Genomic DNA, 24,423 nt, shown 5'->3' on the forward strand with positions numbered 1-24,423 from the left:
TTTAGAAGACACAAACCACCTAGACTAAGAGGTGAATGATTAAATCTTTCATCTGACATACAACGTTCATAACAAATATCATAACCCAAATGAAGATCCATAGATTCAGAACAAGTGTTTCCATCCGAGCTTCTAAATTAATAAGTTACTACCTGCACAGTAAAGGTTCTGAACTCTGAATCAGAATCATGCATGTTCGTTCATGGCGCCTCTGCAAGCTAGACGAGGATCTTGAAGTACATAAACCATCCAAGACTCGTCATTCACAGGCCGGTTTGGTGTCAAAGCTGCTCAAGCAGATCGCAAAAGCTTGAAATGCAGAGAGTGGGTAGCGATAATCCATGGTAAAAATGTCCTTCCCAATCTTTCCAAACTGCAAAATCACCTTGTCCTGTTCTGCAGCAGGAATGTTTAGCAGAGGGTCAATACGGGCCACAAGCTGGAAGTTTTTAACAGATGCTACTGTTACACGGCCTTTGAAATTCAGGCACCAGCATTGTAAGTGTTCATGCCACCTCGGGGCCTTGTTTTTCAGAACGAGCGCCTCACCAGAATGTGTTGGTACCGGTGAAGTTGTCAGGTTCGGGGAGCTGAAAGATATAGCTGGCTCCTTTTCTTTCGAAACCTTTAGGACTGAGGACTTGTCCTCACTATACAGAGGAAATGATGTCGGGGTTGGGGCAATGCCCCCCTCCTGAATAGAAGAGACTGGAATAGAGAGCATCGTGCAATGCATTCTTCTAGGACCTCTTGTGCGAAGAACATTGAGTTCATAGGAAATGGTGGCCACACTGTAGTTATAAGCAGGTAATTTTGGAGAAACTTGCTTAGCATTAAATCTTCGACTGTGCCGACTCCTATGCTGAATTGCACCATCATTTGGAGATTGGCTATCATATATGGTAAACTTGGTACCCAGGAAATTAGATCTGATCACAGAAATGCAATCTTGTTAGATTAGAATATAGTGATAGATTCTTAAAAAAATTGTATGAGATGGCTTGCCTACCTAAGTTTTCCAACATAAGTGTTGCTGGCTCTAGAAAAATCATCAGCAACCAGAGAAATTAAGAAATCTGTGCTTGTCGCCCTTCTCATCTTTCTAGCTGTCAGCAATAATTTATCACTCTCGTCTTCCGCTGCCAACATAGATCTATGAATCAGCAAAAGGCATCCTGGTGGCTAACCATATAGTACTATCTAACGGGCATGCTAAAGTGATTAAACTCATCCACAAAGAAGGAACCAAATTATTACGCATAAATGTATATATATGTTTAAAAAACCCAGAGACAACTGGCCTTTACTTAATTGTGTGCTTCTTAACCCAGGTTCATCCTAAATATAGGAAGAGTATGAACATCCTTGATAAGTAACTATATCATTCACATTCACTTAAACATAACTGAACTGTATCAACTTTAATCTTTGATATATTTCACATAAGTCTGATTATTTTCCAATACAAAGTCTATTGCCAATGTGATTCCATCCTTGTAATGATCTACTTAAGGACAGTAGCAACCATATGTCTTAATATAAATACTACAGTGTAGAATTTATATTAGGGGTAATCACTTGGCAGGACACAATCAAAAGGAACAACAAGTAGAGAGAAAACATCCTTTACGCAATTATTTCTAGATTTTCATAAGGTATATACTTCATTTAGAATACCCTTGCGGAAGATTACAGCTGATGCACTTTAGATTCCTTTCATTCCACATAGTAGTTAAGGAAGAACCCAAAAGCATGTACACACAATATTACTCAATGGTCAACATAAGCAAAAGCAATCATACATGCTTCATAGAAGACTAAAGATGCATCATTCAACTTCAAGCAAGAATTAATCTTGATCCCATATTACTCCGTATTTCTCTGGGGAATATTCACTGAACATGCATTATTCTATGCGCCATGGAGAGGCAGTGTGAGTTCAGAAAGGGATTTCCGTAGTGTTACAGGTCTGTCAATGTGAAGAAAGCGGGTGATTTATGACGAATTTTGCAAATTGGATTTAAATCATAGAGTAACAGACATGGAAGGGGGTAAAAGAACAAGCCAGTTCCCGGATGAGACAATTCTTTTTGTATATCTACTAGATGGAGACACATATATCCCAAGAGACCACTTTAAGAACCAATTACTCACTCCGTCCCAAGTAAGTCGAGTCATATTCCTTTTTTGGATGTCCCAATAAAGTTGAGTCATTTCCTTTTTTTGACAAAAAAACAAAACATCCAATCAGTCTTACTTTGTTCCATCGCCACTTTACTCTCTCTTTATCTTTCTTACTTTATTCTTCTCTCATACTTTTTAACACAATTCTTAATCTTCGTGCCCAATAATTTTGTAGCAACTTAGTTGGGTTGGGACAGAGGGAATACAAAAGTAAGCCAAAAATGTTAATTTCCAGCGCACATACAGTGTATTGATGTATAAATATGTTGAGTAGTTTATTAAAAATTATTAATCTGTGATCAACATTCATAAATCCTCCTACTAAGAGCATCCACAGCGGTTGAATTCCGCCGTCCGTGCCAGCGGCGCGGCAACCGCTGCTCATCAAAATAAAAATATTTTCCCACTTCCCAAAAAATTATATCCGTTTTCTACCAACTTTTAATTTATTTTTCAAATTTTTTTCCCATAAATACACATTTTCATCTATAAATACCCCCCACTTCCACACCAAAAATTCACACCACACTACACAATTCTCATCTAAATTCTCTCATTTCTATTCTTACGATTCTCAATCTTTCTTTCACTCACAACAAAAAAAATGTCCAGCTCCGGCGATCACCCCTCCGGCTCCCACAGTTGGAACCCGATTGGTTCGGTTCACAACCATTTCCTAGTCCGGAAACGGAGTATTCGGCCCCTCCTCAAACCCAAGGTTCGCAAGTTCCGGGTGGCTACCGGCCTTACCCGATCTACGACCAAGATGGCCCCGAAGGGCAATTCGGGTGGACACCCGAACCACTCGTACCTAGAGCGGGAGAGAGCGGCCCCTCTCAAACTCCTCCTCTTCCTACTCGTGGTGTCCGCACCCCGTACACTTCGGGGGAGATGGAGCAATTATTCAAAGCGTACTTGTCAATCTCCGAAGATCCGGTGGTTGGCACGAACTAATCCGATGACCATTATTGGTGGCGCATCTGTCGCCAGTACAATCATAACCGGCCGGCTGCAACAATCGAGCGCAACGAGAGTATGGTGCGCAATGCCATATACAGAGCCAACGAAGAAATCCAAAAGTTCCAGGGGTATTATCTCCAGGAAGAGCGGTCGGCGGGGAGCGGCCGGACATCATCAGTTCCGCCTTGGCGATCTACCAATCCATGAACTACAAACCGTTCAAGTACCTCAACATTTGCAGGAGACGCGGGCGCATCCGAAGTATAGGAGAGGCGTATCATCCTCCTCTAGCTCCTCCAAACGGTCGAGGTCGGTATCCCTATCCGACGCCGGCTCCGAGGATGTGACTAGCCAACTTGCCGGAGCTAACTTGGATAGCCTCGACGCCGGCCCGAGCAGTTCCCAACGCCAGCCGCAAGGAAGGAAGGAAGAAGGCGGCGGCCAACCGCCGTCACGCCGCGACTCGATCCGCCCCCTGATACGAGATATCTCCATATCTCTATTAATCTGTCTATCAATTATTTTCCATATCTTTCATATATGCTTATGATTATTTTCTTGATCCCTAAGTTAGGGTATTAGAGAATTAGTATTATAAATAGGACTCTTTGTTATCTTTTTATTGAATGAAGAAAAATTTATTAATTCTCCTACTTTCCGTCTTCTTTATTATTTTCGCATAAACCCATAGTTTTTGGAGTTGATCCCGGGGCAAGCCCGTGGCGTACACCGTTTTACTTCCGTCGTCGACCGCTCGTCGTCGCCGGATCCTTGTTAAGGGAGCGCACCTTTAACAATTGGTGCTTTCATTGAACTCATGTCAGACTTTCAGGCAACAAGGGGCGTACGGAACCAATGTGTTCCCTACCCACGATTTCAAACCCGGTGCTTTCGCCGGCGGCGTATTCACCACCCTTGGATCCAATTCGTACCATGTTGGAGCATCTAGTAGCCCGCATGGCTAGGGTTGAGGCGAGGATGGACGAGTATGATTGTCGTCCTTCTTCACCGCGGCATCCACATCGGCCGGAGCCGGATCCACCCGACACGGCCATGTTGGACACTGTTAATATAGTATATGATTTCTATCCCACATCGGTTAAGTAACATAGCCTAGCTTAGTTACTTGTATATATATGTGGCCTATGTTTACTAATGAGAGATACACTACTACTTTCTCCATTATGTCTCTATATTTTACTGTTCTACATGGTATCACAGCGGGTTCGAATTCGTAGCTAGTTTTGTAAAAAAAGAAAAAAAAAACGAAAATTAGGGTTTCGAAAATTAGGGTTTTTTTTGCTCTGCTCCTGCTCCTGCTCCGGCTCCGCTGCTCTGCTCCTGCTCCGCTGCTCTGCAACTGTTATCTGCCTGCAACCTTATCTGGCTACTGTTCTACTCCTACTCCGTTGCTCTGCGCTATCATCTGCCTGCGCTGCTGCCCGCTACTTCTTTTTTATTGACTTGCACTCTTGCCTACTGCTCTTTATCGGATTTACTCTCGTTTTATCATGTCTGATTTTAGACCTCCAATTGGAACCACCATTAAGCTGAATGGTTCCAACTATATGCTTTGGTCTCGTGCTTTTCTCCTATTTTTGGGATCACAGAAGAAGAAAAGCCATGTTCAAACTGCCCCGCCTGCTACTACAGATGCCAACTACGACACTTGGTGTGCCGATGACTGATCCGTCATGACTTGGCTTCTCAATAGCCTAGAACCAGCCATCAGTCAAAATATCATGTGCTTGGATAGTGCCAAAGCCATGTGGGATGCTCTACGGGAGATGTTCTTCAATGACAAAAACGTTTCTCGGGTATTTGAATTATATGAGAAACTTCTCTCATACTCAGGATACTCAGTCAGTCAATGATTACTTCTCTACCTTGAAAGGCCTTGCTGATGAGATCTTAGTTTATCATCCTCTTTCCTGTGATGCCACAACAAGAGCAAAACAATGGGAGGAATTCATGGTAGCAAAATTTTTGTCAGGTCTTAATGCTGATCTCCAGCCACTTCGAGATAGCTTAATGGCTATAGTGATGACATTCCAACGTTGTCTAATGCGTTGTCTCGCGTTCTTCGTGTCTCCACCGGGCGTACGGAATCCACCTCGTTTGATAATTCAGCTATGTCTGCTCGCGGTCGAGGTTCGTATGGTGGACGTGGCCGTGGACAGGGACGTGGCCGAGGTCGAGGACGAGGGTTTCATGATCGACTATGTGATCATTGTGGTCGTTCGAATCATGAGTCTGATAAGTGTTGGAAGAAGTTTGGCAAACCAGATTGGGCTAATAACATTGAGTTTGCTGCGCCAAGTTCTTCATCTACTACTACTGATGCCTCTACCTCTGTAGCTGCGTTTGCTGTGTCTCCTGGTAAGTCTTGGATGTTGGATTCAGGTGCCTCTACCCATATTACTGGTACAAAATCCCTTTTGACATCTTTTTCTCCATCTTCTCTCCAATCTATTCGTCTTGCTGATGGCAACTATTCTCCTGTAACTGGCACTGGTGTTGTCAATCCCACTACTCATATTACCCTTGATAATGTTTTGTTTGCCCCAAATTTTCCAGTCAGCTTAATATCTATTGGTCAGCTAACAAAAACTCACAATTGTTCTGTCACTTTTTATCCTTCATATTGTATCTTTCAGGACCTGCAGACGAAGAGGACGATTGGTGGAGGACATGAGCGTGGCGGTCTGTACTACTTGGATAATGTTTCACCTGTCTCTCCTAGTGCTCTCTTATCAGTGGCATTGTCGTCTTGGTCATCCGTCTTCTGCTAGTCTTCGTAGTTTAGTTCCAGTTGCGTCTGTTGATTTTAATTGTGAGCCATGTGAGTTGGGCAAACACCATCGCACTTCCTTTCCTTCTCGAGTCGAGACTCGTAGCTCTTCTATTTTTGATTTAGTTCATTGTGATGTTTAGGGTCCGAGTAGGATTGAGTCCAGAGGGGGTTTCAAGTATTTTCTAATTCTTGTTGATGATTATTCCCGTATGTCATGGTTGTATTTGCTTAAACACAGAAGTGAAGTCCCTACTGTTCTAAAATCTTTTTATCATGAAATAAAGACCCAATATTCTGTTGATCTGCGTGTTCTTCGTACTGATAATGCTCTTGAGTTCACACAACAGTCTATCTCATTTTTTTGTGAATCTCATGGTATAATTCATCAAACCTCTTGCTCTCACACTTCTCAACAAAATGGGGTAGCTGAGCGTAAGCATCGTCATGTTTTAGATGTTGCGCGTACTCTTATGTCTCACATGCATGTGCCTAAGTATCTATGGTCTGATGCTGTTCTTACTGCATGCTTCCTTATTAACAGGATGCCATCTAGTGTGTTGCATGGGGATATTCCTTTTTCGTGTCTTCATCCTGATAAACCTCTTTATCATATTCCTCCACGCATTTTTGGATGTACTTGTTTTGTTCATGATCTGACTCCTGGGTTGGATAAGTTGTCTCCTCGCTCTATTAAGTGTGTTTTTCTTGGTTATTCTAGAACCAAAAAGGGATACCGATGCTTTGACCCTCTTACCAAACGTCATTATATCTCTACAGACGTTACTTTCTTTGAGTTTCAGCCTTATTTTACTCAATTCTCAAACTAAACCAACCAGCCAGTTATATCATACTCCTTTACCTGCCCAAACTTTTGTTTCTCCTATGTCTTCTGCTCCTCCTGCTCCTCTTTTACAGGTCTATACACGACGTCGTCGACCTGCAACAGCCCCTGAAGCCCCTGAAACAGTACCAACAGTCTCATGTCCACTGCCACAGTCATCTTCGCCTCCAGCTTCTGAAGATCCACCTCCTTCTGATGAGTTACCCATAGCCATTCGCAAAGGTAAACGTACTTGTACCACCAAACACCCCGTATCTAATCATATTTCTTTTACTCGCTTGAGTGCTCCTTTTCGTGCCTTTGCTCTTTGCCTTTTGTCTACAGTGATTCCAACTTCTTACCAAGAGGCACTCAAACACCCTTTATGGCGAGCCGCTATGGATGAGGAGATGCGAGCTCTCTTGAGTCGTGGTACTTGGGTTCTGGTCCATGCCCCTGATTCGGTGGATATTGTGTCTTGTCGTTGGGTGTTTACCATAAAATTTCTGGCTGATGGCAGTATTAATCGTTACAAAGCTCGGCTTGTGGCCAAAGGATACACGCAAACTTATGGTATTGATTACTTTGAGACGTTCTCGCCCACTGCTCGTATGAATTCAATCCGAATTCTGTTCTCTTTGGCTATTAATCTTTCGTGGCCCATGTATCAACTTGATGTGAAGAATGCTTTCTTGTATGGTGATTTGACTCCGACGGTCTTTATGGAGCAACCTCCGGGATATGTTGCTCAGGGGGAGGATGCTACCAAAGTTTGTCTCAAAAAGGCAATTTATGGCCTTAAACAAAGTCCCAAGGCGTGGTTCGATAAGTTCAGCAGTGTCCTTGGAATTATTGGTTTTAAGCAATGCAAGTCTGATCATTCGGTTTTTGTGCGACATCAAGCATCGGGTATTGTTATTCTCATTGTATATGTTGATGATATACTCATATCTGGAAGTGATGTTCGTGGAATTGAGGAAACTAAGAAATATTTGCAGCAACATTTTGTTATCAAGGATCTGGGCCGTCCTAAGTATTTCTTGGGAATTGAAATTGCACACGGAAATTCTGGAGTGTCTCTATCTCAGCAAAAGTATGCTACAGATTTATTGAAAGAAACTGGACTACTTGGAGCAAAGCCCGTTGATACTCCTATGGAGGTTGATCCAAGTGTTTGATAAAGCTAAGTATAGACGTCTAGTTGGAAAACTAATCTACTTGACAGTAACAAGGCCGGATATTTCCTTTGCTGTTGGCTTAGTCAACGGATATTTCCTTTGCTGTTGGCTTAGTCAGTCGTTTTCTGGATAAGCCTAAGCAAGTTCACTGGGATGCCGCTATTCGAATTCTTCAATATGTCAAGAAATCTCCCGGCAACGGATTGTTATTCAAAAAGAATGGGCATCTAAAAATTGAAGGATATTCTGATGCTGATTATGCTGATTCTAAGTCTGATAGAAAGTCTACTTCTGGATATTGCACCTACTTGGGAAGAAACCTTGTAACTTGGCGAAGCAAGAAACAACATACTGTTGCGAGATCGTCTGCCGAGGCCGAGTATAGAGCTATGGCTCATACTGCTACTGAGATGATCGGAGTCAAGAATCTACTTGGAGAATTGGGATTCACTTTCAATGAACCTTTACCTATGCATTGTGATAACCAAGCTGCAATCTATATTGCAAACAATCCGGTTTTTCATGAGGACTAAACATATTGAAGTTGATTGTCATTTCATTCGAGAGTGTGTTTTGAATCGGACAATTACTACTCCTTTCACTTCATCGTCTAACCAGATTGCTGATATCTTCACAAAACCGTTGCCTGTGAAGCGTTTCTCAGAACTTTGTACCAAGCTAGACTTGATCAATATATATGATCCAGCTTGAGGGGGAGTGTTAATATAGTATATGATTTCTATCCCACATCGGTTATGTAACATAGCCTAGCTTAGTTACTTGTATATATATGTGGCCTATGTTTACTAATGAGAGATACACTACTACTTTCTCCATTATGTCTCTATATTTTACTGTTCTACAGACACCATTGCACAACTACCCCAGTACTATCTGAAACCGCAACAACCGGAGATGCAGGATTGGTTGTGGCAACAACATCAGCCCCACACGCGGCCGGTCCAAACGCGACGTCCAACGAGCTAGGACCCTCCAGGCTACCGCCAACAATCGGGGTTCATGCCATATGACCAATATCCGATGCCATACCACCACCGTGAGAAAAATCAGCCGCTGTCGAGCCCGCCTTGCTGTTGGGATCCACCTTCGCAACGAGCCCTTCACGGCTTCCCGCCCCACAATCAATCCTACCACGCTCCACAGCCGCAGCTAGACCCAACCCTATCCTACGGGGCGCCGAGTTACGGACCCCCTACTTGGGACTATCGCGTGCGGCAAGAATACCAATGATGTGATCTAGCAATGCTATAATCAATGGCTTGATTATCACAATCAAACTCAAACGGAGATACCTGCAGCTTACACCCCTTCATGGAGACCCGAATCTACTTCATTCGATGTAGCTCCTATGCAGTCCGTGGCAGCTACTAAATTTGTAAGCGAAGAAGGGATTTATAGTTATGTGTATGAAAGTAAGCATCGAATGAGGGAGCAAGAGGGTGCAATGTCAGATTCTTTGATTTTAGATGCTCGGGTTGAATATTCATGTGATGATCCCAAAGATTTCAACTGCGTTTCTAATCGTGGTATGGTGGAAGGGGAGCATTGTGATATTCCAGAGAGGGGGTTGGTGTCCACGGACTCTATATTAGCAATGGAAGCGACTAAATTCATAGATCGTGAGGCTGCTTATTCTCATAAAGGAAACGTGTCGAACCAAGCCATTTTCGTGACTAGCAATATCAGTGGGGAGGAGGGGATATTGTTCGACGACGAACCGCCCCAACCGCCCCCAATTTTGCAGTTGTACATCCTCGATGTTAGTGAGGAAGAAGAGGCGTTGGAGGAGGATTCTATTGGTGAAGTGAAGGAGATCATCGCATCAATTCATGTTGCTCGTGTGTCATCTCAAGATGTTGAGATTTGTTGGGACAAGAGAGGAGGTGCTTATACCGGTTTGAAGATTATTATCTATGGAGAGTATATACAATCAAGCGGCCAAGCTGGTCGCCGAGGAATTGGTGCATGAAGACGCTTAACCATTCAGTGTGCGTTTGATCCAGGAGGGGAGAGCTCGCCAAAACTTCTGTTCGCGTCGCTATTCGTTGTGTCAGGGGAGAGCTCGCCAAAACTTCTGTTCGCGTCGCTCTTCGTTGTGTCGTGGTTCCCACCTTGAGGACAATGTGGATTTTAACCGCGGGGGAGTTGATACGAGATATCTCTATTAATTTGTCTATCAATTATTTTCCATATATGCTTTTGATTATTTTCTTGATCACTAAGTTAGGGTATTAGAGAATTAGTATTATAAACATGACTCATTGTTCTCTTTTTATTGAATGAAGAAAAATATCATAATTCTCCCACTTTCCGTCTTCTTTATTATTTTCGCATAAACCCTAGTTTTTGGAGCTGATCCCGGGGCAAGCCCGTGACGTCCACCGTTTTACTTCCGTCGTCGACTGCTCGTCGTCGCCGGATCCTTGTTAAGGGTGCACTCCCTTAACAAGATTCCGGCGACGATGAGAGGTCGACGACGGAGCGATAAAAGTGGACGTCTCGGGCTTTCCCCGGGATCAGCTCCAAACTAGGGTTGCTAGAAAATAAAGAAGACGATAAAAATAGGAAAATTATGATATTTCTTGATTGAATGAAATGAATAACAATGTCCACTATTTATAATAGTAGATACTAACTTAATGAGCAAGACAAAAGATATGCACTCCCTAAATATCTAACTAAATAATGCAACTAAATAATAATGCAAGATATGAAAAATATATAAATAATAGTGGGACCCAGTTTTTATTTAAATTGAATAATAGAATGGTGGGACCCTTGAGCTTGTCCTTGCGGAAGAGTACGGAGGTGAGTGTTGTGCTCTTGCCTAAGAGCAGGGAGTAAAAGTGGGACCGGGCCCACATCCGTGCTCGTGGCAAGAGCACGGATGTGGATGCTCTAAGCCTTTGATGATATAAGTAGGTAGTATGGGAAATAATAGAAACAAAGCAGAATCAAATTATCTAAGTGAATAAAATAACTTACAGGGAGACAGGCCAAAACGCAGGCGATAGGTAGATGTTGCTCTATCCCTCTTGATAAAGCATTGGACTGGAGCATCTCGAGGCCCCGGCTTGTAGCAATAAATGAACCACAGTTTAGGCAAATAAAATTCATCCTGAGAAACAGGTCTACTACTAAGACAGAATGCATAAAATACCTGCTTTAATGAAATGGGGAATGTCAATCTCCCACATTCCTCAGGGGTTTTAACAATATCCTTGGTAACATCCCTCCAAGATCTACAGACTGATGCACAAGAAACAACAACCGCCCTAGCAGGCCAAGCAGTCTCACTCTCTTCAACCCTCCTGATGATATCTAAAAGCAATTCCGATGGTAAATTTGCCCACTGCCCTTGCTCTATCGGCTCTGAAAGAGTTACATCAGGGGCTACAAAAGACCTCGTATGGATGCGCCAGTGCTTCCCCTCCACACCTCTCCTTGACATGCTGCCAATCCCATCTCTCAGCTCCCGTACAATGCTCTTGAATGACATCTCAGTGATATCGTCAGACGCTATCTTCAAGTAAACATGACAAATCAGAGGCAATCAGAAAACAAGAATCCCAATTCATCTCCATGCTTAGCTCAATTCATTTTATCAGGCTTGCTTACGGATCCTAGACAATTATTTCAAGCTCAAATCCAATAAACACATAAATTGCTACATAAACTGAATTGAAGAAGTTCCAAAGAGATATACACAAACATAAGAAATTCAAGAATCATAGTATTTGCACCTTATGAATCAGTGAACCTAGAGATTAAAATGTGAAATTCGAACTGAAATTTAAAAAAAAAGAAAAAAACGAATCATATTTACCAGTAGTTCGCATTCATATAGCTACAAGATATAAAATTTATACAGATTCACGAACGTCCGAGTAAAAATTTGCTTAAACCCAAACTCTAATCTTGAAAACATTTATATAAAATAATTAAAAAAATCATGAACTAAACCCACAGTGCAAAAAGAAACCAGAAAAAGTAAGAGGGGAGATTCAATTTTCCGGAGATCCAGAGAATGAGTTGAAACATTCACACAAACCTGAAGAATAAACTAAGAATGAAACCGAATGGGAAAAATTCGCTGAGAACGAATAAATCGGACGAAAGCAGATTCAGATCCATAAAAATGTGAAGACCAAAACCTTATCATCTTCCCTAAATTTTCAGATTTAACCTCTACATAGCAGAAATCAGCGTCGTCTCCGCTGCGGGAATAGCGCAAATTGTGATCACGAGATAGGAGAAGACGGAAAATAACAGCTGCTTTCATAATACTGAGCGCAAGCGTTTGTCTGCACACCTTTAAATCTGTGGTTCTCTCTCACCACATATTTTATTATTCAAAATTAATTTATTTTCCCTTTTTTTCCATAAATTTGAGTCTATGCTTAAAATATTAGTGGAAAATAGCGTTTTATCACTGTCCAATAATCGTATTGTATGCAATGATTCTCTTTGTATTAGAGTTATATCTTTTTAGACATCTCATTGAATCATTTTTTTAATAATAAGATAAAATATTTAATTAATTTTATTTTACTCTATGATAATACTTTACTTTTCTTATCTTTTCTAATTTTTTTCTCTTCATATTTTATATTATTATCATTATCATTTAACTTATTTAATACTTAATTTTTATGTCGAAAAGAAATAAACCATATTAAATGGGATGGAAGGAGTACTGTTTCTTTTATTCCCTTTTGAGCAATTGTGATGGACGTGATTTACAGGAAATATATATGAATCACTAAATTGCATTTCTTATTTTTTAGTGAACAGAGGAGAAATAATCTCGGTACGTCTAATTTCATTTGTAATATCAGCCCATAATAATGATAGTTGATGAAAAAATAAAAGAGAGAAAAAAAAACTAAAAATAGAAAATGAGATTTTTTTAGAGTAAAGGCCAAAATTGGTCCTTAACATAGCTCATTTTACGATTTTGGTCTTATACTTTATCTTTTGAATTTTTGCATCATGAACATTTGAACTCGGATCACAATTGGTCCTACACTAACAGTTTCGTCAATTTTTAAACGGCCAACGGTTTTAACCCGATTTTGACCGATTAAAGCTGTTAATTATGATTTTTAACTCACTAATTATATCATTAATTATTATTCTAATTTTGATTCGTCGCCCTATTCGACTTCATTCCTTCCCTTCTCCCCAAACTCCCCTCCCTCTCCTCCCTCGACCTCTCCGTCTGCCACCGCATCGACGTCTCCCTCCTCCTCGCCTCCGTCCCCCGCATGTTGCATGCACAATTATTTCGAGCAATATTCGTATGTGCATGCAACATAGCTAGTTGCGTGGTGCGGTGCATGTGGCGTAGTTAATTACTAGATATGAATAAGCTTATGTGGATCAATAAGTAGCACATGGGTCAACCGAGCTGGCGGAGTGAGGTGGCAAAGAAGGTGTGGGGCGTGTGATCAGATGCATATAAAAGGGATCACAACCCCATCTTCATGTCATGTTATGCTGTGTGTTTGTTCATGAGCAAAGAAAATGAAGCACATGGAGGAGGCGGTAATGTTGGGGTGATTGACGGAGGACAAGAAGGCGAGCTCGCAGTCGAGGCAATTCCTGAGGTGTGACGTAAGCTTGGAGGCCCCTATTTGCCTGAGAGCCACCGCATCACTGGTGCTTCTGTAGTTCGCTTTCCACACCGTCGACACCGAATTGAATTCTCTCTGATTTTCGCCCTCAAAATGTCATGTTAAAATTGAAAATAAAGTGTAATTGGTTAGATTAATTAGTTGGATTTTGTTCCTTTACTTAGCCTATATATAAGGCTCCTCATTGTAATTTGCTTAACTCTCAAAAAATGTAGTCCATTAATGAAAATTCTCCCCTTTCTCTCTTCCGGTGGTTTCTTCCATTCCATGGAAATTTCTTATTCCAGATTTCTCTATCACTTTGATTCTCCATTTTTCATATGGCATCAGAGCGCAAATCCGTTGCGCGCATCTGATTACCTCCATCTCTTCTATTTTTTTTCAAATTTTCATTTGGTTTCCAACTAGGGTTCTATCATCTTTTGGATCTCTCTATTTCCGATCCGAAAATTATCAGGTTCTATTCTCTCTCCGATCTGTTTTTCTTCAATTCTGATTTTCAATCGGTTCTCTTGTTTGAAATTCTCTGGTTTTATCGATTGGATTCATCTCATTTTTTTCGGCAGTTTCTCCATGATTTTTCACTTCGCCGATCTCTTTTTTTTTTGTTCCTCTCACTGAAATTGTTATGTTTTCACCAATTGATCGGTGATTTCTCTATCTTCTAATCTCAATTGAGTTTTTCAATTTTCTCAATTCTTTGTTCATTGGATTTGCATGATCCAAGCTTGTATCTCTCCGATTAAAATCGGATGAGTGTTTCAGAATATGTTTTCTCAAATTTGTTATTGAATCTAAATATGTTTTCAGATTTATCTCTAGTTTTCCAATTGTATGTCGGATGTTTGTTTTGTTGTTCACCAATTGTTCGGTTGAATCTGTTTCGTTTGTGAATCAGTTTCTTTTTTCTCCGATCAAATCGGATCCTCTGTTTTCTAAACCTTTTTGTTCAGTCTCTTGTCTATAATCGAAGCCTGGTTCGTGGCATTGTTGTTCGTAGCTGGTGTTGTGATTGACTCATTGTTCTTAGTTGTTGCAAATGCAAGACCTTTGGTTGCTAGGCTGTTGATGCTCTTGCATTTGGTAGGGGATTGGAAATTTGTTGTTGGTGATTGCAACAATTGGTGAATTTTTGTTTGCAAGCTTGGAGTTGCGTAATCAACATCTTCTTATGTGTTTGGTTATGTGTTGGTAATGTGCTGGATGTTGTGAAGAAAGCAGAAAATCTTATGCTGGAAAGGGGAGAGAAGAAAGAGGATCTACCAATCTAAGGTTTGGCTGCATTCACCAAGGCTACGACTGAACTATTATTTGGAGCAGAAAGCTCTGTTCTTCAGCAACAAAGAGTTGTTGCAGAAATGCAAGAGTTGTGTTTGGTCTTTCGGGAACTGGCTCTCTGCGGCTTGCTGCAGTGCTCATAGAGAGATGTTTTCCTGGCGCTAAAGTTCTGATATCAGCTCCAACCTGGGGAATCACAAGAACATTTTCAACGATGCCGGAGTTCTGATATTATGATCCTAAAATTGTTTGGTTTGGATTTTGATGCGATGATATCGGACATAAAGGCAGCTCCACAGGATTTTTTGCATCTTGAAAACACAACCACTTCTGCATTTGGTGTTCTATTGGCAAGATGGTTGCATCTGTTTTGCTCCACAGGATCCTTTGCATCTTGAAAACACAACCACTTCTGCATTTGGTGTTCTATTGGCAAGATGGTTGCATCTGTTTTGCTCCCATCTTGAGGGGAGTGTTAAAATTGAAAATAAAGTGTAATTGGTTAGATTGATTAGTTGGATTTTTGTTCCTTTACTTAGCCTATATATAAGGCTCCTTATTGTAATTTGCTTAACTCTCCAAAAATATAGTCCATTAATGAAAATTCTCCCATTTCTCTTCTTTCTCTCTTCCGGCGGTTTCTTCCATTCCATGGAAATTTCTTATTCCAGATTTCTCTATCAATTTGATTCTCCATTTTTCACATGTAATATCCCAAAATCTCTAAAATCTAAATCCTCCCCCACACCACTGCCTTAGAGCATCTCTAATAATAGGCGAGCGACCGACTCGCCGATTTTTGGCGCTCGCCGAACTATTGCAGCCGGCGAGCGCCAAATCGGCGAGAATTTCGGCGAGCGCTCGCCGATCCGCTCGCCTCTATTGCAGCCTCTCGATCGGCGAGCGGATTTTTGATTTTTTTATTTTCGGAACTCTATTTATACGCGATTTGCAAGTCATTTTCATTCGCACCACTTGTTTTAACGAGTACTCTCTCTATCTTAATTTATGTACAAGATCAACAACGCGAAATGAGTAACGCGAGTGGTAGTAGTAGTGATAGTGGTGGGGATGCTGAGGAGTACGAACGGCGTTTGAACGAACATTTGGATGCTTGTACGTCCCGAGAGATAGACCGGCTGCTACAATGGGCCTTGCAGCCGGCGGTACCTCGACCTCGACCTCGACCCGTTGTCCACCGCCGAGCAGTGATTGAGCGGGATCACGTAGCTGCACATCAGCGGCTATACGAAGACTACTTCGCACCGGAGCCTCGGTTTAACGCCAACCTTTTCAGGCGGCGTTTTAGGATGAGCAGAGCCCTGTTTATGCGTATTGTTGACGCTTTGGAGCATCGATATAAGTGTTTCCGATTCAGGCACGATGCGTCTGGTAGACCCGGCCACACACCTATTCAAAAGTGCACTGCGGCAATCATGCAGGTGGCCTACGGAGGCGCGACAGACATGTGGGACGAGTACCTCCACATCGGCGAGTCGACTACCCTTGAATGTATGAAGTATTTCTGTCAGGGCGTGATTGAAATATTCGGTGAGCAGTACCTTCGAAGCCCTACCCCCGAAGACTGCCAAGAGCTGATGCAGATGCACGGGGAGAAACATGGGTTCCCGGGTATGTTAGGCAGCATAGATTGTATGCATTGGGAGTGGAAGAACTACCCCGCTGCTTGGAAAGGGTTCTACACGACCGGCTACAAGGGAAAGAATCCCACGATGATCCTCGAGGCCGTAGCTGATTACCGGATGTGGATTTGGCATGCGTATTTTGGGGTAGATGGGTCGAACAACGACCTCAACGTCCTCAACTTGTCGCCCCTTTTCAACGAGCAGTGCCAGGGCGCCGGTCCGGCCATCAGTTTTGTCGCCAACGGGAGCCAGCATGATATGGGCTACTACTTGGCGGATGGGATATACCCTAGGTGGCCCGTCTTTGTGAAGACGATCAGATGCGCATCGGATGAGAGGAAGGCATACTTTGCGGAACGGCAGGAGTCGGCGCGCAAGGACGTGGAGCACGCATTTGGTGTGCTCCAGTCTCGATGGGCGGCAATTAGGGGTCCAACGCGTTTGTGGCATGTCGACTGCATTGTTGATATAATGTGCGCCTGTATTATCATGCACAACATGATTGTCGAAGATGAAGGTGGACAACTGACTAGTTGGGCCAACGACGATAACGAAGCCGGTCCAAGCCACGGCGTGGCCACCCCGAACGTACGAAGTGGGGTACCTCACGATGACGTCGGCCGCCTCTAAGCACATGCCGACATGCGCCAAGTGGAAGCTCATATTCGACTCCAAAAGGATTTAATTGAAGAGTTGTGGGCGCGGAGGACTGCACGGCGTTAGAGTTTTTTTTTAATTATGTAATTTTTTTTAATGTACCTTTTTAATTTAAATGAAATTATTGCATTTTCCTATGTCTGTGTCGTAAGTTGAATTCCGTATTTTGTGTGATTGTTAATTATTTGTTTTTAGTGTTGATGATGTATGTAGGCTATGGCTGGGCTATTGTTTGTCCAGTTGCTTGTCCTGATGATGTGACAGGAGGATTTTAAGGCTGATGATGTGGCAGAGGGGTTTGTGGCTGAGCTATTGCTTGTCCACTAGCTATTGGAGATGCTCTTACCTATCCACTATACCTTTTGACTCTACTGTTTGGAATACATCTCCTGTCCCCAGCGGTAGAAGAACCTTTCAGCTCGACAAGATAGAGGGGGGATGGTTTGGTTGGTAGAGATGGCTTATGTGGATTTGAAGTTTATTATTTTTTAACTAAGACCATCCACAATAGGCGCCCAGCGACCGCCCAGCCGAGCGCCGGCGCTGGGCGGTTCACTGGGCGGTCTATTGCAGCCGCCCAGCGGCTGAGTGGAGAGAGAAACCGCGCAGCGCTGGGCGGTTATGTGGCGCTGGGCGGTCGGCTGGGCGGTCCGTTCGGCGCTATTGCAGCGCCCGGATCGCCCAGTGCACCGCCTCGCGCGAAAATTAATTTTTTTTTCTTCCGAAACACTATATATACGCGCTTTGCTCGTCATTTTCATTCGCACAACTTGTTTTAACGAGTACTCTCTCTATCTTAATTTCCGAAAATTAATTCAGACGAGGAGTGAATTGTCACTCTTTTTTATTATTGTATTTTTTTTTAAATTAATGTACTTTTTTTAAATTATTGTACTTTTTTAAATTTTAATAGTATTATTAAACATTTATCGTATATGTCTCGTAAATTAAATTTCGCATATTGTGTGATTGTTAATTATTTCATTTTGTATATATTTGTTAATAGTGATGTGGATATTATGTGGCTAGGCTATTGCTGAGCTATTTGCTTGTTTTGATGATGTGGCAGGAGGATTTTTAGTGCTGCTGATGTGGCAGTGGCTAGGCTATGGCTGGGCTATTGCTGGGTAATTCCTATTGTGGATGGCCTAATGGTGTAGTTTTAATTGCCACGTGTACTTTAATTTGTCACATATATTTTGATTTTAGCTCCAGTGGGAAAAATAAAAAAAATCTAAAATTCATGCATTTCTATTTAAATTTTAAAGTGTTGGGGAAAAACAAGAAAAAAGGTATTTATTGGCAAATAACGTTTTTGAAGAGTCGTGCAAAAGTGGGATGTTATGAACCAACTAGAATTTTCTCAACTGTGCAACGATGGTACTTGACTCTCATCACTCACCTCTTTCATTACTCTTCCTCATGTTCACTTCTGGCCAATCTGTATGTTCCCTTCGCGATTCACCTAACAATGTTCAATTTTTTCGGTGTTATTAATAACTTTAATTTTGATGATTATTGAACAGGTCGATCGAGTTTCTGCAGCTTTTGGATTTTGATCAATTTTGGAATCCACTAATTATCAGTGAAGGATGGCATCAATCAACGCTGGTGCAACCTTCAAAGTAAGTAGGAAAAACCCCGAGCTAATCCGGCCGGCGAAGCCCACTCCTCATGAATTGAGAATCCTCTCCGACATCGACGATCAAGATGGCCTCCGTTTTCAGATGCCGCTGATACTAATATACCGGCATAGCCCCTCCATGGAAGGGAGAGATCCTGTTAGGGTTATTCGCGATGCTGTCGCCGAAGCACTGGTCTTCTACTACCCTTTTGCCGGCTAATTAGGGAATTCGCCACCAGGAAACTGTTGGTGGAGTGCACCAGCAAGGGGGTGTTGTTCGTTGAGGCCGACGCCGATGCCACTCTGCAACAGCTCGGCACGCTTCTACCGCCGATCCAAAACCTGCGCGAGCTTCTCTACGATGTCCCCGGCGTCGCAGGAGTCATCGATTGCCCTTTGATGCTTATTCAGGTATTTTTACATACATCATTACCTTGTGAAACTTTGATCTGCTCACGATTAAACTGTTGGGATTTTCGAGGTTGATCACTAAATTCTTTCTCATATAGTATTGATTTGAAAGCAAATTCATTAAGCTAAACTAATAAATTGAATATCATAATTGTGTGTCAATGAGTGAATTCTTAAATTGTTAACCAAATTCATTCTAAAAGGTATTTAAACTCATAAATGCAACGACTGAACCATGATATTTGAACAACCGTGTTTAATCCCAAAAAGCTTCTGCTAGTTCCAGATAGATGCCAATCTGTGATACAATGATACAAATCATGTCCATGGATACATTTTATGTGGAAGGGAAAACAAATGTTTATTTAGTAGTATTAAGACATGCATTGGAATGGTTCCACATCGTTCATATCTGCCTATTTTTTTCACACATTCAGCCTTTTCAGGTTACACGCTTACTATGTGGTGGATTTGTCTTAGCCTGGCGCTACAGTCACACCATGAGCGACGCTGCAGGGATTCTCCAATTCATAACAGCAGTAGGAGAACTTGCCTGTGGTCCTGAACGCCCTTCTGTCTTACCAGTTTGGGAGAGACATATCCTCTGTGCTCGTTACCCCCCCGCGCGTGACATTTAGACACACTGAGCATGATATCGTGATCGACACTAAACGAACCACTATCCCACATGATCGCATGATGCGTCATTTTTTCTTCGGTCCAACTGAGATCTCCATTCTTCGCCAGAGCTTACCTCCGCACCTCCACAGTTGCTCCAGGTTTCAAATTGTGACAGCCTGCATGTGGCGCTGCCGTACAATTGCCACCCTTTCTCACCCTAACGAAGATGTTAGATTGCTGTGTGTTGTGAATATTCGTAAGCGGTTGAACCCACCTCTCCGAGAAGGGTACTATGGTAATGCTATTGTTTACCCTGCAGCAGTAACCACTGCTGAGAAGTTATTGGAAAACCCATTGCATTATGCAGTAGAGCTAGTTAAGAAGGCAATACATGAAGCAACAGAGGAATATGTGAAATCAGTTGTGGATTTGATGGTGCTGAGAGGGCGACCGAATCTCACTGGGGCGCGAACTTATTTGGTGTCCTATGCAAAGGGTTTCGAAGAAGTGGATGTTGGTTGGGGAAAGCCCGCATACGGTGGAGTGGCAAGAGGGGGTGTGGATTCATTTCCGCGTGCAGTTAGTTATTTTATGTCCTTTAAGAATAGCAAGGGCGAGGATGGGATAATGGTCCCCTTATGCTTACCGCCAAAAGCCATGGATGTACTCATCCATGAGCTTCAGAAGATGCTGCTTGGTCGAAGCTCAATTGCTTCAGCGCTGTAAGTGTGACTGTGACTCCTCTGTATAGAACTAACTGCAACGCCTACGAGTGTTGCTTTGAATAGCTCGACTCCAGATTCATCATCATTCAGTTTTAATTCGGTGTATATTCTTCTGTTCATATTATAGGATTAGAAGCGAAATTGTGGGAAAAACAGAGAACACAAGAAGAACTTTATTTATTATGTGGGGCAAAGATTGCACCATCACATGACATATATATATATATGACTCGGAAACACAGTTTTCCAAGTCAAGCAGTTGTGACTATTTCAGTTATTATATAAAAAGACACAACATATAATGTTTGTATATCTTAGGCAGACTTAAGTTTTAGTTATAGTTAGACCAGAACTGAGCTTGAAGGTAATCGATAATATTCTTCTCCACCTGGAAAGCCTTGGCCAACACATCAGGGTCGATCTTAGGATCCGACCCAAAGACAGCGTTGGCAATGGTTATGGTACCCGGATTCTGGCTTCCGAATCCTGCAAATGCTACAGCGTTGGTCTTGCCGACGTTGAACTGGAAGTGGATAAGACCCTGGGGGAAGACGAAGACATCCCCAGGGTTCAAGTACTTGGTGAAGAGCTTGTTCTTCTGGTTGAGATCGGCAGGGTTGGAAGTGACAAAGCCGACATAGAGAGTGCCTTCCATCAAGAGGAAAGCTTCAGTAGCACGAGGGTGGGTGTGGGGAGGGTTGATCCCGTAAGGAGCGAAGTCGAGGCGAGCCAGGGAAACGCCAAGAGTGTTGAGCCCCGGAAGCTGGTTAACGTTCACTGCAGTCACGACCGATCCCAGCTGGTTGGATGTGTTTCCGGCATTGTTTAGACCCTGTTTGAGGAAATCCTCCGCAACCACCATGTCGGGGTCCTTGCAAAACTTGCCGTTCACAAACACTGCATGCAAACAATTAATCACTACAAGAAAATGATGAATGTAGGTTTTATTTGATTGAAGGAATTACCTGCAGAGTTGGCATCAGGAACAGCAACACAGAAATCTTGAAGTTGGCTTGGATCAGAAGCATATGCAATCCAAGCACATGACAAAACAACAAAAATGGTGTTGAAACCAAAAGATATCTTCATTTTGGTGGTTCGCTGAATTTATTTTATCACACTTGTATATTTGTTTTTTGTTCTACCTGTGATGGGAAAACATAGCATGAGAAACCCTCCTTTTTATAGGACAAAATTCATTACATTTTCAAACTTATTTTATTTTAAAAATAAATGAGTCAGTCATACCTTCGCTACACGTTTTAACTTCTAATAAGTCCATTATCTTATTTCATCATATACCTAATACATTTCATATTTCCATATCTAAGTAGAAAAATTAGACATCTTCAATCTCCATTTATAATAGGTTGGATATAGGAGTAACTTTTACAAACAACCAACGTGCTACGAATTTTCTTCTCTTCTAATTTCCTGTTGGTTGTCTCATTAACTCACCTGCTCGATTGTGTTACCTCATTTCCTATCCTTCTTCGTATCTATATATCTGAACATGATTACATGATGTAAGAATGGAAGACAAACCAAACACTAAAAACTTACTTCCCATAATCAATTGATGATAGTCGAAGTGACTACTCACCAAGTATAAGTATTTAAGTTGATCTTTCGATGCAAAACAACTCACACTGAATATCTCTAACAAAAGTTTCTATTGCTTTGAATATTAAAGCCAAGGCTGTTGATCTTTCATTTTCACCGTTGCCAATAAATATTAGTACTACTAGAAATAATTAATGTAGGAGTAGACAAAAACCAAGGTGAATCAAGTGAAGAAATAAGCACGCAGTTGTGAACTAAAATATTTAGAAATTAGAGCTGTTTTAGCCTTCTTTGTATCTGATTACTACCATGTTGGACAGAGATTTTTGTACACAAGAAAGTTCACTAGGATAATTCTGATACATTAATATCTATGAATAGTGGATCATGAATTGATTATATTTGTAATTTACCAAATTAAGAAAAACACATATACGTATAAAATCTTGAGTACCAATCATGCATTTGACTAGGCCAATATTTTCTTATAAACTGCGGTCCTTTAACTCGATTCTTTTAAAATTATTAATTCAAGCGATGAGCAGGTAAGTTATAGACTTATAGTTGAAAATTTGAAATTATCTTATTCTGAAGAGTTAAATTGAAATTGTCATGCACGCTTATGTGCATAGTCAAATTACAATAATTGTGGTTGCGTGAATAAATACAATAACTAAATCTTACTATCTCTAACGGACTACCACACTGTACATAAATTGTAAAAGTACATATTTAATTGGACATTTAAGATGTTTATTTTAAATAAATTAATATATTACATATTTATCCTTCTACAGTAATTTAGGAATAGATTAAAGTTTCAATTAAATATTTAAAGTGTCAAGAAGAGATTGCATAATTATTTTCGGTTCATGCTCAAATTCATGTGTGGATTTTTCATAAATCTTTTATAAATAGAAACCCTCTTTATTTATAAAATAGTTAAACTAATAATTAAATTGATTTATATAATGTAAATTCAATTCAACCTACATTTTAAAGATATTAGCAATTTATGTACATTTACCTTTATTCTTATTAAAAGAATTCCTAGAAAAATTAATGAACAATAAATTAGAAGTATTAGAATTATAAGTAATATTGGATTGGAGTTTGTAAGAATTTAGTCTGGAAATTTATCGGACAAACTTAATTAAATTGGCCAATATGTTATTAGCTAGATCCCTTTTGGAAAGGCTATCAGGCAATCAACCATGCATAAAATCATACTATCAAAATTTGACATCATCATACCATTTTCTATGTATACAGTGAGTGAAAGTGAAAGTGAAACCTCAACAACTTAATTTGTGTTGATATTTAAATCAACCAAATTACAGTGCGTTAGACTTGGTAACCTTTACTTGCTAGAGAGTAATTCTAGATGATCTGAAACAGTCAGACGTCACAGCATAGACAGCGGTTCATAATTATCAATTTAAACATCCAATAAATTTATATTTGCATGACATATATTCATATATATAGACGTAATTAATCTATAACCTGATTTAATGAATTGAAATGCTGCCTACCTTGATGTATACTTAGCCAGACTGCATTTTATACCATTTCAATAACAATTCATTACTTCCTCCGTATCATATTAGGAGTTATTTTGACTTTTCTGCACTCATTTTATAAAAATAATAATAAATAGTTAAAATGAACAAATTATAAAGTACAAGAGAGAATACTTAGAAGATGAGAAAAGTATAGTTAGAATAATAAAAAGGATGAAATATTAAAAAATTTATAACAGCCTAAATAGTTAAATTATTGTATGATGTGTTTTTTTATATTTTAAAAAATATGGATACTGGCATTAATTAATTAATTACTGTGCTTAACAAAAATAATGCAATATTTAAATTGTATTAATATACATATAATAATTATTTAAATATTATATTATGTACTATTATTAATGTTTTTTGACACCACGAGTTCGATTTTCTAGATCTGTCATTGGTTTGAGGTCGATTAATATAGTAATAAAGTTTCTAATAGTATTATTCGATATAGTAATGAAAATGAGAAAGCAAAGCATCGATAAAAAAATAAAAAGGAAAGAAAATATCTGAAAAAGAAAAATACATTAGGCTATAAACAATTTGCGGCACTAGACTTTAATCTTATTCGTCCAAATATATACTCTACTTAATTATTTAATGATAAATTGTTTTGTTATATGAGGAATTGATATTTGAGAACTCAAAATATAGAGAACAAAAGTCTTTTCATAATCGTATGACGTATCGAAATCATTTTGAAATAAAGCAACAAATTATGACAAAAACAAGAG

General features: G+C 40.6%; 2 protein-coding genes and 1 pseudogene across 7 annotated transcripts; 1 reads left to right on the forward strand and 2 right to left on the reverse strand.

Annotated features, from left to right (window-relative positions):
• LOC121787615 (tubby-like F-box protein 5) lies at positions 1-12,270 on the reverse strand. Of its 6 annotated transcripts, none has more exons than XM_042186401.1 (5): positions 12,009-12,270; positions 11,118-11,476; positions 10,943-11,030; positions 1,010-1,139; positions 1-929 (listed from the first exon to the last, which is right to left on the reverse strand). In XM_042186401.1, the coding sequence occupies exons 2-5, from the start codon at positions 11,454-11,456 to the stop codon at positions 260-262; spliced, it is 1,227 nt and encodes a 408-aa protein (XP_042042335.1). In that variant the 5' UTR covers positions 11,457-11,476; positions 12,009-12,270; the 3' UTR covers positions 1-259. The 6 variants fall into 6 exon arrangements, with proteins under 6 accessions (XP_042042335.1, XP_042042333.1, XP_042042334.1 ...); XM_042186399.1 differs by having other exon boundaries at positions 11,118-11,480; XM_042186400.1 differs by having other exon boundaries at positions 11,118-11,480; positions 12,112-12,267.
• Positions 12,271-18,522: 6,252 nt separating this feature from the next.
• On the forward strand, positions 18,523-20,651 carry LOC121785960 (annotated as a pseudogene).
• A 61-nt stretch (positions 20,652-20,712) lies between these two features.
• LOC121785961 (putative germin-like protein 2-1) lies at positions 20,713-21,722 on the reverse strand. Its single transcript, XM_042184453.1, has 2 exons — positions 21,521-21,722; positions 20,713-21,452 (listed from the first exon to the last, which is right to left on the reverse strand). The coding sequence occupies exons 1-2, from the start codon at positions 21,642-21,644 to the stop codon at positions 20,887-20,889; spliced, it is 690 nt and encodes a 229-aa protein (XP_042040387.1). The 5' UTR covers positions 21,645-21,722; the 3' UTR covers positions 20,713-20,886.
• Positions 21,723-24,423: the final 2,701 nt, after the last annotated feature.

The sequence above is a fragment of the Salvia splendens genome, chromosome 22, assembly GCF_004379255.2.
Source record: "Salvia splendens isolate huo1 chromosome 22, SspV2, whole genome shotgun sequence".
Lineage (NCBI taxonomy): Eukaryota > Viridiplantae > Streptophyta > Magnoliopsida > Lamiales > Lamiaceae > Salvia > Salvia splendens.